This window comes from Xenopus tropicalis, chromosome 10 (assembly GCF_000004195.4).
Source record: "Xenopus tropicalis strain Nigerian chromosome 10, UCB_Xtro_10.0, whole genome shotgun sequence".
In the NCBI taxonomy this organism is placed as follows: Eukaryota; Metazoa; Chordata; class Amphibia; order Anura; family Pipidae; genus Xenopus; species Xenopus tropicalis.
In genome coordinates, this window is record NC_030686.2 from 22262292 (window position 1) to 22277964 (window position 15673).

Sequence of the window (15673 nt, forward strand, 5' to 3'; positions counted from 1 at the left end):
AAGAAGACTGATGTTTCGGCCAACACACTAGCTTTTTTCAAAGTGACTAATAAAACAACACAGTGCCTTAAACAGTGGCGGGAAGGAGTGGGGGTGATGTCATCTTACGTCACTGTACGGGGATATCAAATACCAACAACAAAAACAGAAAGAAATATCAAAGTAAAGGTAAACATAAAAACAAAAATAAAAAAGTAAAGGAAATGCACAAGTCCTAATAATTATCAAAGCATACAGAGTTTTACATTGAGACAAAGTCTGTTAGAGGGAGAGCTGAGGTAACAATTAAACATCACAGGCAACATGTAGCAAAGAGTATCTAGGTTGTGCTAGTGGATGTTATGTTATGTTAAAAAAGAAAAATGTATGTATAGAGAGCCTTAGAAATGGGGGCAGTGGATTAACTGGTTGCACGTCAGCAATCGGATCTCATGAATGCATTTACTGTAGCAATACTACTGTTCAATTATGTGTCATTAGACGGTCCGTTCAGTACCTGGAGTTTTTGTCTCTTAAAGGCTTTGACTTAATTATGTTCACCTCATTCACTGGAGCTGCGCTGTATATTGTACATAATACAATGTAAATTTAAAACATCAAGGCCATGCAGTGGAGAGGGCCCTTTTTAATTTTTTTCCCATTACATTTTCTTTGATGGAAATTGATGAATCAAAATGGCTGCCTCTGGGGCCTACAAGGGGGTTATTTATAGGCTTTATTTCTACTTTAAAGGAACAGCATGCATCTAGAAAGACAGTTTATTGCACTGTATAGACAATCCTCTCCCTTCACCCATTTGTTTGACTGTTTTGTTTTACAGTGGTAACTAACTCATGTTATGTTTATTTAACAGGGAATACAACTGTTAAAAACTGTTTTATTCAATTTAATATACTTAATAAATAATTGTTTTTCCTGCCTCTTCTAGCATTTGCTGTTAGCACCGTCTGATGTTGCTGGGTGGGGGACCTTCATTAAAGAGTCTGTCCAGAAGAATGAATTCATCTCGGAATACTGCGGTGAGGTCAGTGCGCACAGAGAAATGCTTCATATTTTTCAATACACCCAAACCGTGTTACTTTTGTAGAGCAGATTATATCAGGAGCATGCTGTTTACCAGTGTGTCACTCTCAGTACACTTCTGCAGGTGCCTCCATGGGATGTGCACAATGGTACCCTTTAGACCAGGGATCCCCAGCCTTTTTTATTCATGAGCCACACTCAGATGTAAATGTTGGTGAGCCACACAAGCATGAAAAAAGTTCTTTGGAGTGCCAAATAAGGACTGTAATTGGCTATTTGGTAGCTGCATGTGGACTGCTGGCCTGCAGGCAGCTCTGCTTGGAGTAAAACGGTGTCTTTTGTGTTTCCAAAACTTGCCTCCAAGCCAGAAATTTAATAATAAGCACCTTTGAGGCCACTGGGAGCAACATAAGAGGGGATGGTGAGCAACATGTTGCTCCTGAGCCACTGGTTGGGGATCACTGATCTAGACAGGCATAATTCATGGGTGCCGAAAAGGTTATGAATGTGACTGGAAGATCAGAGCAGTCCACTATTATCCACAGCTTCACTGGATCACTCTTCTGCGTGTGTCTCTTCAGATTTGAGAAATGGGTGTTGTCCATTTACATACAACACTATCTAAAGTATTACACTATGATGCAATGATATCCTTACCCCCTTAGAATCACTATTCAGGGCTGAGCTTGTGCCACTCCTCCCATCAACTTTGTGCCCAAAACGCCCTGTTTCCTAATGGTCTGCAGAGTTCATGGGAAAGTGTAGGGAGTAAAATCTTTTGGTGCATAATTATCTGTTGATCATCTTATTTTATTACTCCTTTTTTTAATTCTTTCCAACCCTGACCATCCTGTATATTTCCTTTCGTCCATTTTGTTTCTCTACCCACATGCAAAAAATGTCTGCAGCTTCATATTACGGGGCATTTTTATTATAGTGTGTAAACTAACATCACCAATGTTGTTGCCCATAGCAACCAATCAGATATTTGCCTTGTTTTCTAACTTGTAGGTGACCATAATTTCTAATTACTGATTGGTTGCTATGGGCAACCTCACGGGTGATATCTAGTATAAATAAATTTAAAGCAACTGGACTTGTTTGGTAATCATTGAAGACGTTTCACTACTCATCCGAGCAGCTTCTTCAGTTCAACTGACTGGTATGGGAAGTCCTCAGCATATATACTCTTCCACTAATCCAATCACAATGGCACTATGTAACTCTCCAGAAAGGTGACATCTGAAACTCACAGAGGTGTGAATGCTGTGGAGTTACTTTGAAAGGATTACCAAAGTATCATGCAACTCTTCAAACAGCTGTTACTTGTTAGAGTTGCATGAATGGATGTGTGAAGAGTTCTGAAACTGCCGGGGTACAGATGTTAGAACAGCATTGTATGTAGCAGACAGATGGTGTTGAAGTCCCCCGCCTCTGTTAAGGGATGGTTTCTCCACTATGACATGAATGGCCTCTTTTACACCTCTTTCAAACCAGCGGTCTTCTTTGTCCAAAATTTGGACGTTGTTATTTTCAAAGGAGTGTGCCTTGTCTTTTAGGTGTAGAAATACTGAGTTAATGTGTTCCGAAAAGGTCGCCACTTTGTTGGATCTGATTTTAACTCACGGGTGATGTTGGCTTACACACTGTAATAAATATGCCCTTCAGTGTATCCCTTGCAACATTATTGGGGCTGTGGACAAATTAGTACATGAGATGCTAGTAAGATGTTCAGATGACAAAAAAATGTGGGTTTTTATAAAAATCTGGTAGTTTTCTTGCTCGGTATTTATGTATTATCTACTTATTATATTTTTAGCTGATCTCTCAAGACGAAGCAGATCGAAGAGGAAAAGTTTATGACAAATATATGTCCAGTTTTCTCTTTAACCTCAACAATGGTAAATCAGTTATTTTATGTTCCTTAGTCATTCAGCACTTAGTTAGGGTATTCTTAAATGAGCCCTTACATGGTACAGACCTAACCCTGTGGTGTATATATATTTTCAGTTAAAATTGGGTCAGTCTAAATGTTACAGCTGGCAATAAGCATCTAATAATGCAGCACCTGGAAAGTAATCTTGGTATCACACCTTGTGCTTCACTTCTTATATTTTCTTTTTAATGCTTTCTCTTTAGATTTTGTTGTTGATGCTACACGTAAAGGAAACAAAATCAGATTTGCAAATCACTCTGTTCATCCCAATTGTTATGCAAAAGGTAATGTAAAACTGAGGGCATCCCATGCTGGTTATTGAAAAATAGTGACACTTCTGTCTCAGCTTATTGTTTTGTAATCATGTATTTATATAGCAACAGCAATTTATGCAAAGCTTTACAATAATACAGAGATCTGACACATAGGGGCTGATTTATCCAAATGTAGGTTTAGAGCTGAATACATAGTATGCCCTGACGTATTAGGGAATTAGAGATTTGCAATGAAATAAGGCAGGGTCAGCATGTGAGCTAGAAGTTAGTAAGGATTCACTTGGTCAAATCTGACTGCCCTCTTTATAGTGAGTCCTGTTCATTTATAATTTACCTTTTTTAAACTGGAGACCTCCACCTCTATTGCTTTCAGAAAAGCTCAGTACTTATTTTGGTCATTGAGGCAACAAGTAGATAGCAATCTGTTATACAACTAAATACAAATTTTGTTACCATTTAAGTGGTAATGGTGAATGGAGACCATCGGATTGGAATCTTTGCTAAAAGAACCATACAAGCAGGAGAAGAATTGTTCTTTGATTACAGGTAAGATGGTGCTAGATTTAATGGAATGAAATGTACAGTTTATTGATGTTTGATATTTGATATTGTAGCTGCAGATTGGGTGGATTTGGTCTGGAAAATGGACCATGACTTTGAGTGGGGGTTATCACTGCTCAGCTAAAGCACACACAACTTTTTATTTGCATGCTGAGGCTGGGCTTCACCTAGCTAGTCTCTTTGATGTCACCTCTGACATTAGCTAAGAGGGTGGGTTAGGCTTTGGTCTTCAAGTCTCTTCTCAACAGCAGGCCAGGTTGGGCCTGATTGACAAGGGGCAAGTTAGGGTGGCACACATCACCAGTATACAGGTTTTCTAGTGGGTTTCTGTGTTATGGATAATACTGGTTCGTAACGTCTGTTTAAGCAGTGTTTTTTTTCTATCTGATTTGTTTTTCAGATACAGCCAAGCTGATGCCCTGAAATATGTTGGTATTGAACGAGAGACTGACATTATATAATGTCTTCGAAATTTGGTTGTTTCATGTACTTTGTCACTGCACCTTGTGATGATGCTGTTTGTTGTTGTCTCTTTCCATTTTCTTCTTTCCCATCCCCTTTGAATGCATTGGGAATGGATGCCAGAAAAACTCCTGATATTGCCAGGCATCTCTTGTTCGCTCAACCATTTGCTCTTTTATACTGCTACCAGTGAATTTCCCCCTTAATGTAGGAAAGAGAAAAAATGGAGCAAATGAGGAGGAAATTAACAAATGAGAAGAGGTTGAAGGAAAAGAGTAAAAGAAGGAGCATATGACAAAGACTAAAAAAGAACTGAGAACAAAGTAACAGAAGAGGGATAGAAAAGAGAAAACCCAAGCAAGAAAAAACAAGGCATCATTGAAGAAGGACTATTTATAAGAATAAATGAAGAAAGGAAGCAATTACAGAGAAAAGAATAACTTTTAAAGTGTGGACCCGTTGTCTAAAATGTCCTGGTGGGCACATGGGAACTGACACATCAGTCTGACACAGGACTCCATAAAACTGTACTGTTGTGAAAAGAACTCTTTGCTGGCCATTAATTCTGACTATTCTGTTGCTACAATTTTTTTCTGGGTTCAAATTTTATCACAAATGGTAGGCATGCACTTGTCAAAAACATTAGGCTCATTGTTCCTTAGTTACACTGATCATTATGTTTAGGCCACTTCTCTATATGGAAATCACTTGTTTCACCCTCACAGCCAATCCTACACACAAAAACTACACACAGACATGTCCTGGAATGCGTAACAGGGTTAAATGGGAATATACAGGCCCTGGTTTCATAGACCAGGAAGAACTAGTGAATTAGTAAAAAAGTTGGAGGGAGCAGGCTGCCATGTCACTGAATAGGAATGATGGAAGAAGCAGTCCGGTATGTGACCAAAGAGTTGGCTGTCATGGAGTAGCATTGAGCAGTAAGGGAATAGGCAGCCACGTGAGTAGGTAAGAAGGGCAGGAAGTTCAAGTGGGGGAATGGGAATGCCATGTCAACTAGCAGGGAGGGAGAATAAGCAAGCAGGCATATCTCAGAGAGGAATAAAGAACTGGTGGGCATGCCACCAAGCAGGAAGGGAGTAAGTAGCAGACAGAAAGCTGGTGGAAAATAGGGGGTAGACATTGATGGACTGAAGTGTGGGGGACAGGGAAATGTTGATGGTTTGGTGGTGTAGTGTACTGTAAGGAAATGCTGACTGACTAATGTGGATGGATTAATGTATTGGTTTTCATCATACATTCTATGAAAAAGTCAACATTAAAATAAGCTTATAGTTTAGTAAACATTGGTATTCTATGACATATGTAGATATCAGTCTCTGCAGTGTCTGCACTCCAATGCAAAAAACCTTGTATCTTGTGGGGTGTGCAGCCAAATTTAATTATTTAGCAATAAATATGAAAGGTCCTGTTGAGGACCGAAACGTCAGATTTTTTATATAAGATGGTCGCATTAACCTTGTGACAATTTTATAGGGTGTGCCAGTCATGGAATATTTTTTGCTATACAGGTATGGGACCTGTTATCCAGAATGCTCGGGAGCTTTCCGGATATGGGATCTTTCCGTAATTTGGATCTCTGTATCTTAAGTATACTAAAAATAATTTTAACATTAATTAAACCCAATAGGATTGTTTTGCCTCAAATAGGATTAATTATATCTTAGTTGGGATCAAGTACAAGGTACTGTTTTCATAGTACAGAGAAAGGGAAATAATTTTAAAAAATTAGAATAATTTGCTTATAATGGAGTCTATGGGACATGGGCTTTCCATAATTTGGAGCTTTCTAAATAATGGGTTTCCGGTTAACAGATCCCATACCTGTATATATGTATGTATACACCACTAACAATGATTATGGATGTACAAAGGTATGAAACATACCACGGTCCTCAGCGCTTTAGATAAAGTTCCAGTGAAGTGCTGTAATGGCTGTGATACTGCTGCTCCTCTTACGAATATAACCCCTTTGACCGGGTCTCAAGCGTGTCCAGAAAAGTGTGAAGGGAGCGCATGTATAAAGTGAAACAAAAGAACTGATAGTGTGAAAACATTTTGAAACTTTGTTCAAATAACTAAACCAATCACCTTATTGTGTGTGAAACAAATTTACTATATAAAATTTCTGCTAAAAATAAAACTACTTACAGACTGTAGAAAGTAATCAGGCAAATAAAACTCAACGCGTTTCGCGTACCGCGGTACGCGAAACGCGTTGAGTTTTATTTGCCTGATTACTTTCTACAGTCTGTAAGTAGTTTTATTTTTAGCAGAAATTTTATATTAAATGATTTTACACTATTTGGCGTTTTTTCCTCTTTCCGTTTGAACTGGGGATTTGCCTACATCTAACCTGGTCTCCCACTGTTGAGCTTGACTTCATCGCCCTCTGGTGAGCCTTTTCAGTCACTATACACAGTGGTGGATATAGTAATTTGTTTCACACACAATAAGGTGATTGGTTTAGTTATTTGAACAAAGTTTCAAAACGTTATCACACTATCAGTTGTTTTGTTTCACTTTATACATGCGCTCCCTTCACACTTTTCTGGACACAATAACAATGATTATACCTGGGTGCAAGAGCAAATATAGTACAATAAGACAAAAAAGTGTCAGCACTCACAGGATTTAAAATATTTGAAAAAAGATAAATTTTATTACAAAATATGAAAAAGGAACATTACAGACCACTTTTGTCTTATTATATATATATATATATATATATATATTCATGTGTATGGAAAATAAGACATGGGCCAATGATGTTGATGTCAACTGATGCATGTCTAATAATCAGTTTTCACCAAAATAGTTCATTGCAATACAGAAATGAACAAGATATTGCCAAGTTATATGAAAGTTTATCTTTAGTAAGCCTTTTTCAGTTCTTTAGAAAGAGGCCATTAGGTTTCATGCAGAAGATGAGTTGGAATAGAATAAAATAGTGGTTTAAATTTTGTAATTGGACCCTAGATCTTAATTTTGAGGTGAATATCACCTTTGCTGTGTACCTTTAAATGATCCTTAAATAGACAAATATGTGTAATAGCACTGCTCACTGTGAGCTGTGCACAATCTTCTTTCATGCTTACTCAATTAGGAAAAGAATGGTTCTGGAAGGAATAGCTTAATGATTGCCTGATGGGACTTTGGCTTAGGGAGAAGCCTTGTTTATATTCCCAATAATGACATCTGTATAAACTTGTGCACATTTGTTTATTTTCCTGAGCCTCAGGCACCAAAAACTTGTTAGCTGGGCATACATGAGCTCACCAAACAAGCAGGACCACATATGCGCTGGGCCATATTTGTTTGATTCAGTTGTTTGGCTTTGGGTGCATGTTTGACTTATAATTTGGAGTTACACCTGTCTGTTGAAGACCATATGTGATGGCCAATGGTCTTCAGTTATTGGTATTATCTATCAGTCAGATTTTGTCAGACAGGCATCAGAGAGGCCACATACATGGTCCAATAAGCTTGATCCAAGTTAATGCTCTGTTATTAAATAGGAAAATGTCTCAACCATGGCAAGCAAAGGCCTCAGCCATTCATATACTTTTGTGCAGAGAAGGAAGACATGGTCACAGATTAAGTTACACTCTCGTCCATCACTGTTTATTTTAGACAGAATGCATGTAACTCTATACAATAACCTCCATATGTAATAAAAGGCACTAAGTTTGCCCAGGTGCACAGAGGGTCCAAGTATGCCAATATCTCGGTAGCTTTTTGCTTCAAGCATCTCCACTCAGCTATTCTGTCTCTATTGCAAAGGCAAATTTGAATGTTATATAAGACAAAATATATGTATGTTTTAAACTGAAGTTGTCAATAAGAAATCTCTCTCTCTCTCTCTCTCTCTCTAAATAAATCTACAAATCTATACATTAATGTGCTTGTAATTATATGCATGGGTATAACTTTCTGTTTGATGTATTCAGAGCTGTTGTTGTTACGACATAATACACATTAACCATGCTTTCTATGTTCATATTGTCATCCATTTAAATTATAGAAATTAAGAGACTTGGTGCTGTTGTGTATCTTTTAGCATTTCCTCAATCACAGGTTCTTTTTGGCTTTGCATTTGGATAGCAAAATTAAAGGAACAGTAACACCAAAAAATGAAAGTGTATAAAAGTAACTAAAATATAATGTGCTGCTGCCCTGCACTGGTAAAAGTTGTGTGTTTACTTCAGAAAGTCTACTATAATTTATATAAATAAGCTGCTATGTAGTCATGGAGGCAGCCATTCAAAGGAGAAAAGGCACAGGCACATAGCAGATAACAGATAAAACACTATTGTACTCTACAGAACTTATCTGTTATCTGCTATGTAACCTGTGCCTTTTCTCCTTTTTTCCAACTTCAATGGCTGCCCCCGTGACTACACAGCAGGTTATTATATAAATTATAGTAGTGTTACTGTAGCAAACACACCAGTTTTACCAGTGCAGGGCAACAGTGCATTATATTTTTATTACTTTAAAGCTGTTTCATTTTTTGGTGTTACTGTTCCTTTAAGGGTCCTTGCACACTGGCCTGTGAATGTGCGTTTGCTGTGAAAAGTACGGTGTGAATGCAACTGTAATAAAAACCAAACCTGAAGGCTTGTGGGTACAACTGACAGAATAAAGTGCAATAAGTCAGTTGATGTGCTTAGGTGTAGCCAAATCTGCATCTCAAACACCCAACAATATCTCCCTTGGCCCCTACTTTGTTATTGATAGGGCCATAGCAGGGGTACTAGGTTAGTCGGTTTAATGGTTGGCTAGTGTTGCACCATTTTGGGCTGCTATTTGAAAACATGCAAACAAATGTTCTTATTGTAACTGTGCTTGAAATTGCTTAAAGCAGTTAAGATGTATGTGGTTCTTTTCGCTAAGCACTGTTTGGCAATATTGGTCATTTTATGCATAGGAATGGAATCTATTATCTGCGTTTTTGTGGACCCTGCATATTACGGAGACTTCATATATGATGTTACCCTTAATAGAATAAGGTGACATTCAGAGACTGCATCGAAAGTAAAGCTAATGCATAGCTGATAACTTCTATAAACTCTATCCCTAAGTCCTCGTTTGCCCCCCCCCCATGTATCCCAAGCATTCCAAGTAAACTAAGACCTAAAAATCTATCTAGGATTTCAATAGAGTAGCAATCTCTTTAAATAAAATAATGCCTTTGGTTAGGCTGGCATGGTCCTATTTATTTGAAAAAACATGAATAAATGCTGTGGCCATTTTACTCCACCTTTGTCTCCTGGTGTTTCATTAAGGTATGTAAGAAGGGGGTTCAGTGGGGTGCCTCAAGGCAAAGGGTCAATTGAGGAGTCCCCTTTTCATAGCCCTGGCCATGTCATAACAGCAGGCTACCTTGCATGGTTAGATGAAAATATACATAGAGCTTACTGTTCTCTATAGGTGATAGGTACTTTAGATATAACTCAGTTATATTTCAGTCTATTCTCTGACCACTTCAGTTCCTCCTTTACCCGCAATAACGTCTTCCTATCAGAGGTTACTCTTGTGAGTTTTTCCGGGCCTGCTGCAATTCTGTTTTCTATTTAAATTTCATTGATCAATTGCTCCTTTATTGATGGCTGGGGATCCAAAAATTCAGATATTTGATAAAGATCATTGTTTGTCTGTAGAATTAAAGTATTCAATATTAAGGGGCAGATATACTAAAACTCAAATTTATCTCAACTTTATTTTGAAACCATGTATAATGTAGTTTCCACGATTTATCAAAAAATCTAAAGTAAAGAGAACATGCGGGGAAAAAGTTACAAAAAATGCAACTTTTTCAACTTGACGCATGATAACCTTGACTTTTTCAAATTGTTGCACAAAAAATAGCATAAAAAATCTGAAAAACTCGAACTTGCTTTACCCTGTAAGCTCCAGTACTGCTAGTTAACCCTGTAAGCTCCAGTAGTGATAGAAAAGAGGATTTATGTTGGCACTTAATTAAATGGTAAAGTAAATGACAGGCTGCAGGGAATCTTCTCTACCTGGTGAAAAACATAAGCGGTGAATCCACCACATGAGCCATATACAGATATTGTTATTAGACAGGTCCAGACTGGCAATTTGTAGATTCTGACGAATGCCATTGCGGCTGCGCCCTGTAGGGGTTTGTTTGGGCCTCAGTCCAGACCTGTCATTAGATACATTATGTACCCTTGTACCATGTATAGTTTTTATTTAATTGCACTCGTAGTTCTATATAAAAACTGAAGGGCGTTATGCCTGTTTGTGAATTAGACAATAATATCTTTGCATGGCCACCTTTAGGTACACATAGAGATCTAAGCCAGCCTTTACTTGCTGTTGCATTTTGAGTTCTTGGAACTAAAGACTGAAGCGCGAGGGCTGCACTTCTGAAATCTAATTATCAGGAACTTTCCCTATGATGTCTCATGTATAGATTTTCTTCTATCAGTGTGCCAACTGGGCAGTGCATCAACAAAATATAATGTTTCCTAGTGCAACACGGAACAGCAGCAAGTATATAATAATATTAATCAATGCAGAGGGATAAGGAACATTCAGTTGTAGAATTAAGGACTACTTTTGGCAATGTATAGTTGCATGTTTAAGGCTTGAAATGGGAAGAATCACATCTACTATGCTGCCTAACCTCTATCAGCAGAGTCACAAAATGATTCTTACATTATATAATTATAATAGGGCTTTCACAATTACATAAGGATTTCAGTTGTGCAGTAGTTACTCTCTATAATGCTTCAAAAAACTTATACTGAATCCCTAGCTTTCTTGTAAGAAGCAAAGAAAGTTAATACAAGTAAAAGTGTTGCCATTTTAAATCTTTTTATTTCTTTATAGCTGAGCTTGGTCAAACACAATGTGTGTATTTTTCAATACAGAGGGTATTTTTGCCATTCATATAATATATAATACATACATTCTTTAAATACACAGTTAAATAGATCCTATATTTCTCACCCCAATGTGAGTGACCAATTTAAGGATTTATTTCACTCAAAATGCATTGTCTTTTCAGTTAGAAACTCCTGCCATACTGTATGTAGCAGAAATATAGATATTGTGTATATAAACTGCACATACAGACCCACACTATGGTCTTTTTATGTTAAATTCTACAGTTTGGACCCATTTTTTGCACCATTTATTGATGGACAGTCCATTAACTGTTGTCAATCCAGTTACTTGTTTGGTATGTATACCTTAAAACGAGGACCAAAACTACTGGTAGATAGAAGAGGCAGCTGCCTAGGGCATAACAGTGGTAATGGGTGCAATTCAGAAACAAAATGACTGCAAAACATGCTCCGCTTCAACTGCCCCCAATATAACAACGTTTCTAAAAGGGCAAGCAGGAATAGAAGTGGGTGAGCAAGAAACACCAAAAAACTGAAGGAAACCCCCTTCTGAGTTAGTTGAGTGAGCATCGGCCATGATGCTGGTTGACCTGAGCTATATGTTATGTTCACACGACTCATCTTTTGTAGCATTTTATATACTGCCACTCTGGTTGTGCTCCAGTATTCAGCCCACTTTGTGTGACTGCTACACCCCATATTTACAAACCTTTATATCGAAGTATGATTTGCAGTAGCATTTCATTCCAGGGCCGGAACTAGGGGTAGGCAGAAGAGGCAGCTGCCTAGGGCGCAACGATTGAGGGGCTACTTTGTCATTGCCTCCGCCGCTTGTCATTAGCGGCGGAGGCAATGACCGATCTAATCGCCCCGCCCCCCCTGCACCGCCTCCTGTGCTTTGGCACGCATGCGCCGTTCGGGGGGCGGGGAGGTGGGCGGAGTTGGCCAACCAGGTTGCCTAGGGCGCCCGGTCGGCTTGGCCCGCCCCTGTTTCATTCCAAGACTTCATAATCTTTAACAGAATGACCAGGGATGTGGTAGATAAATGTAAATTGTTTGCAGCAGTTCTGTAAATGTATTTTTGTAAAAAAAGAAACTGTTATATATGCATATAATCTTTAAAGGTATATAATAGTACTAATAGTACTACTGTACTATTGAGCAGCATTGTAAAAATCCTATTTCCTGGACTTGCGAGTCATAAATAGGGGACCTTGACAATATCTGGACACTGGGACCAAAGGTGCCCAAGTGGCACAGAATTAGGTCTTTTGCAGGGTTTAACCTGTTTCGAATGCACAGTACCATTTTGGGTGAGGAAGGGATAAGGATGTTTGGAGATAGAAAGGGTTGCTACTCAGACTATGATTTGCTCCATGCCTAAATTGCAGATATTAATACCCCTAGTAATATGAGATCATTGGTTTCATAGTGGTGTATTATGTATGTATAAATAATGTAACTAAAATGAAAATTTACCAGTGTAACAAATTAGTGATTCCCTAGTAGTCCCACCCCACCCCATTTGGGCACACAGTATAACAAACTCATGTTTTGTACCCACCCATTATCTTTTGGGACCCTGCATATTGTAGAAAACCTTACATTTTTCAGCTGCCATCAGTAAGTACCCATAATGCAGCTCATGCATCATATCAGTAAAGCCATAATGGGGTCTTTAGAACAGAGTGCGGGTAGTATATAGGATCTTGCATGAAAAGATTTTTTATAGCTTTTGGAATACAGAACGTATTCTTCACCAGAATCACTCACGTCTGCCTGAGGAGCTTGCTCTTAATTTTATTGGCAACCACCTTTCACCAGTGGTAGAAGCCAATTGTAGTCAGAAAATTAGTTTGAAAGTTTTTGGGCTCAAATTCCCTTGTAACTACTGGGGACAGGCAGTTTCCATTAAAACTAGTAACAGACTCCTTGGCAGGAGCTTCTCCACCGGCTGGAGAAAAGTGAGCCCTGTGTGCCTGAAATAATTGATATGGGTTGAATGTATTTTTTTGGCATACAAGTAAACACAAGGTTACTGGAAATACAATTTTCACCAAGGACATGAAACCAGATGTAAAAATAAAATGAAGTGCAAATTTTGCTCCCCTACTTATGAATACTGTAGACACCTTCAAATAGGTGTTGGCCTTCCTTGGGATAAACAAGAAGTTACACAGGAATGTTCTTAATGAAGTGTTTACCGTGTGCTTTAATAGGCTCGGTCTTTGACCTCAAAAGTATATACAGTATTAATATTTCATAGTGGGTGGAGGGCTATAAGTGACTTTTTTTAACTCTTTGTCCAGTTTTCATGATTTCAATATAAGGGTACTGAAAATAGTGGGGAAAATATTACATAAAGCCATGTATTTATTCTCTCCTTTGTTTGGGGAATGGGGCCATGTTGGTTTGCTGAGACAATACGCAGGCAATAGTAACTGCTGTGACATTTTCATCCTTTATCTTTAAAGATCACAACTCCATGCGTGTAAACATAGGCTTTCCTCAAATCTACCTTGACCGTAGGCTTCCCAGAACCTAAGTTTTTTTACTAAGAGATTAAACGTATCTATGTAGATAGAAAAGGCATTGGTTGAACCAGTTTCCACAACTGGCAGAAAAGACATTGGCAATTAACAGCACCACTAAATGATTTTTGCATTATATGTATGTGCTAATACCAGCACCAGTAACCCATGGATATTATTTTGACAATACACGTTCACAAGTAGCTTTTGGCAGTGTATTCTGACTTCTTGTAATGTCCCCTATGATCAGCAGCCACTAGAATCCACAGAAGCCTCAGGAAAGACCATTTATTGATACTAAATGGGTCAAGAAGTTTCAACCATTGTTTTTATTGTTTTGTGAATCACCTATGCATTTTCATTCTAAACACAAGTTATATAGCCATCCTAAATAGAATATATATTTGTGTGTGTGTGTGTATATATATATATATTTACACACACACACACACTCTGGGAGTCAATACCACTCTGACAACTTTAAGCCTTTTTTGTTCAATATAAAGGATTATGCTAAAAATGCACCATTCAAGCAAATACTGAGATCATATATATTCATACATCTTCTGTTTTCTCCCAAAATGCTAAAATGTCTCACAAAACTGAGACAGACAATGCCACCATTGGTTTTCTTGGCATACTGTAATTTTCTGATTCTTTCTCTTGTCAACCAACCAGATGCTGGAAACTGTATGTAAAAGGCAGTGACCATTATCCTCCTTTTAAATTACTTTTTACATCTTGTTTGTTAAAAATATATATCTTTTCGAAGTCAACTTTATATATTAATGATTTAGAGATTTTTAAGGGAACACCAATTAAAAATATCAATTTTAAAAGGTCAATGACCATATAAGGGTACAAGGCTGTCAGTGAAAGACTTTTATACTGGCCATGGTTACTTCTAATAGTCTTCCATTTTATAGTAGGGGCTACTGTTTGTCATGATACATCACAAAATAAGAAGCTGCACAGGAACAGGATTCTTTATGTCCATCGGTGCATAATGGATAATATCCCTCACTTATTTCTAGGCAGCTACTTGTCTCCCTGGGTGGCATATGGGTTTTAAATGGTAGCCAAGGTCAACATAAAGAGTCATTTGACCAAAATTGGGCGGTAAGTGGAATTTCTGACCTGGATACTTGGATCTATATTTTCTATCTTCTGGCATAGTTTATATATAGATATATAGCATAGATACTGCTCAAGATGCAAAGACAAAAACTGCAAAAAGGGGGGTAAAATTCTGGTCCTATTTCTAAAAATAGAAAATGTCATATTTTAAAAGAAAAGTGAGTGGCAGTAGATGAACGTGTTAGTCTCAGGTTATCCTAACTTTACTCCTTTTTGCCTTTTCTTTTTTTAATTGAAAACTGTTGATCCTTTTCAGTTTCTTGGGCTCACTGTGCAACCAGCAATATTTTCCAAACATTCCCATGACCTGATGGCTGCTGCTTCTTGGTCCTGCTAGTGTGACAGCTATTCTTTTGGCTCTTCCTCCTCAATTTGTGGCAGGGGTTGTTCTTTCCGTGTAGAACCAGGCTTTGACGCGCTTGGAGCGTCTATGGCTTTTGGCTCATTGGTCAGGTAGGAACCTTTGTAACGATGGAAGTAATGGTAAACCAGAAAAAGGGCAGCGATGGCAATGAGGAACAGGAAGATCACAGTAACTGAAAGGAATATGAAGAAGGAGACATGTCAGTTTCTTTGCTGCTGAAAAGAGATGCCAGCCAGACTTCATAGCAATTGCGGCAGATCTGCATAGAAGCACATGTGCAACTGCACTCATTTAAACACATTGGCTGCAACTATTGGTAAAAATATGGCTTTTGCATCTCAAATTGCATTTTGCACATATGTACGTAAATTACTATTTTGATATCAGTTGCTATTCAGGGTAAGTTTGGCTTGTAGGACACAATTTACATAGCAGATAAGCTGTACAAAATTCAATGGTTCTGATACTTATTTTTTCCTGGTATT

General features: G+C 38.0%; 2 protein-coding genes across 3 annotated transcripts in view; one reads left to right on the forward strand and one right to left on the reverse strand.

The window, feature by feature from the left end:
* ezh1 (enhancer of zeste 1 polycomb repressive complex 2 subunit) overlaps window positions 1-5727 on the forward strand; it is a 37367-nt gene extending 31640 nt beyond the window's left edge. For both annotated transcript variants that reach the window (XM_031894474.1, XM_031894473.1), the window contains exons 18-22: window positions 929-1024; window positions 2843-2924; window positions 3163-3243; window positions 3696-3780; window positions 4196-5727. In XM_031894474.1, the coding sequence (XP_031750334.1) occupies window positions 929-1024; window positions 2843-2924; window positions 3163-3243; window positions 3696-3780; window positions 4196-4256 (405 nt within the window). In that variant the 3' untranslated portion in view covers window positions 4257-5727. The remainder of the gene's footprint in view (window positions 1-928; window positions 1025-2842; window positions 2925-3162; window positions 3244-3695; window positions 3781-4195) is intronic.
* An 8266-nt stretch (window positions 5728-13993) lies between these two features.
* Window positions 13994-15673, reverse strand: part of cntnap1 (contactin associated protein 1) — a 62527-nt gene continuing 60847 nt past the window's right edge. Inside the window, 1 exon segment of the mRNA NM_001097290.1 lies at window positions 13994-15360. Within this exon segment, the coding sequence (NP_001090759.1) occupies window positions 15170-15360 (191 nt within the window). The 3' untranslated portion in view covers window positions 13994-15169.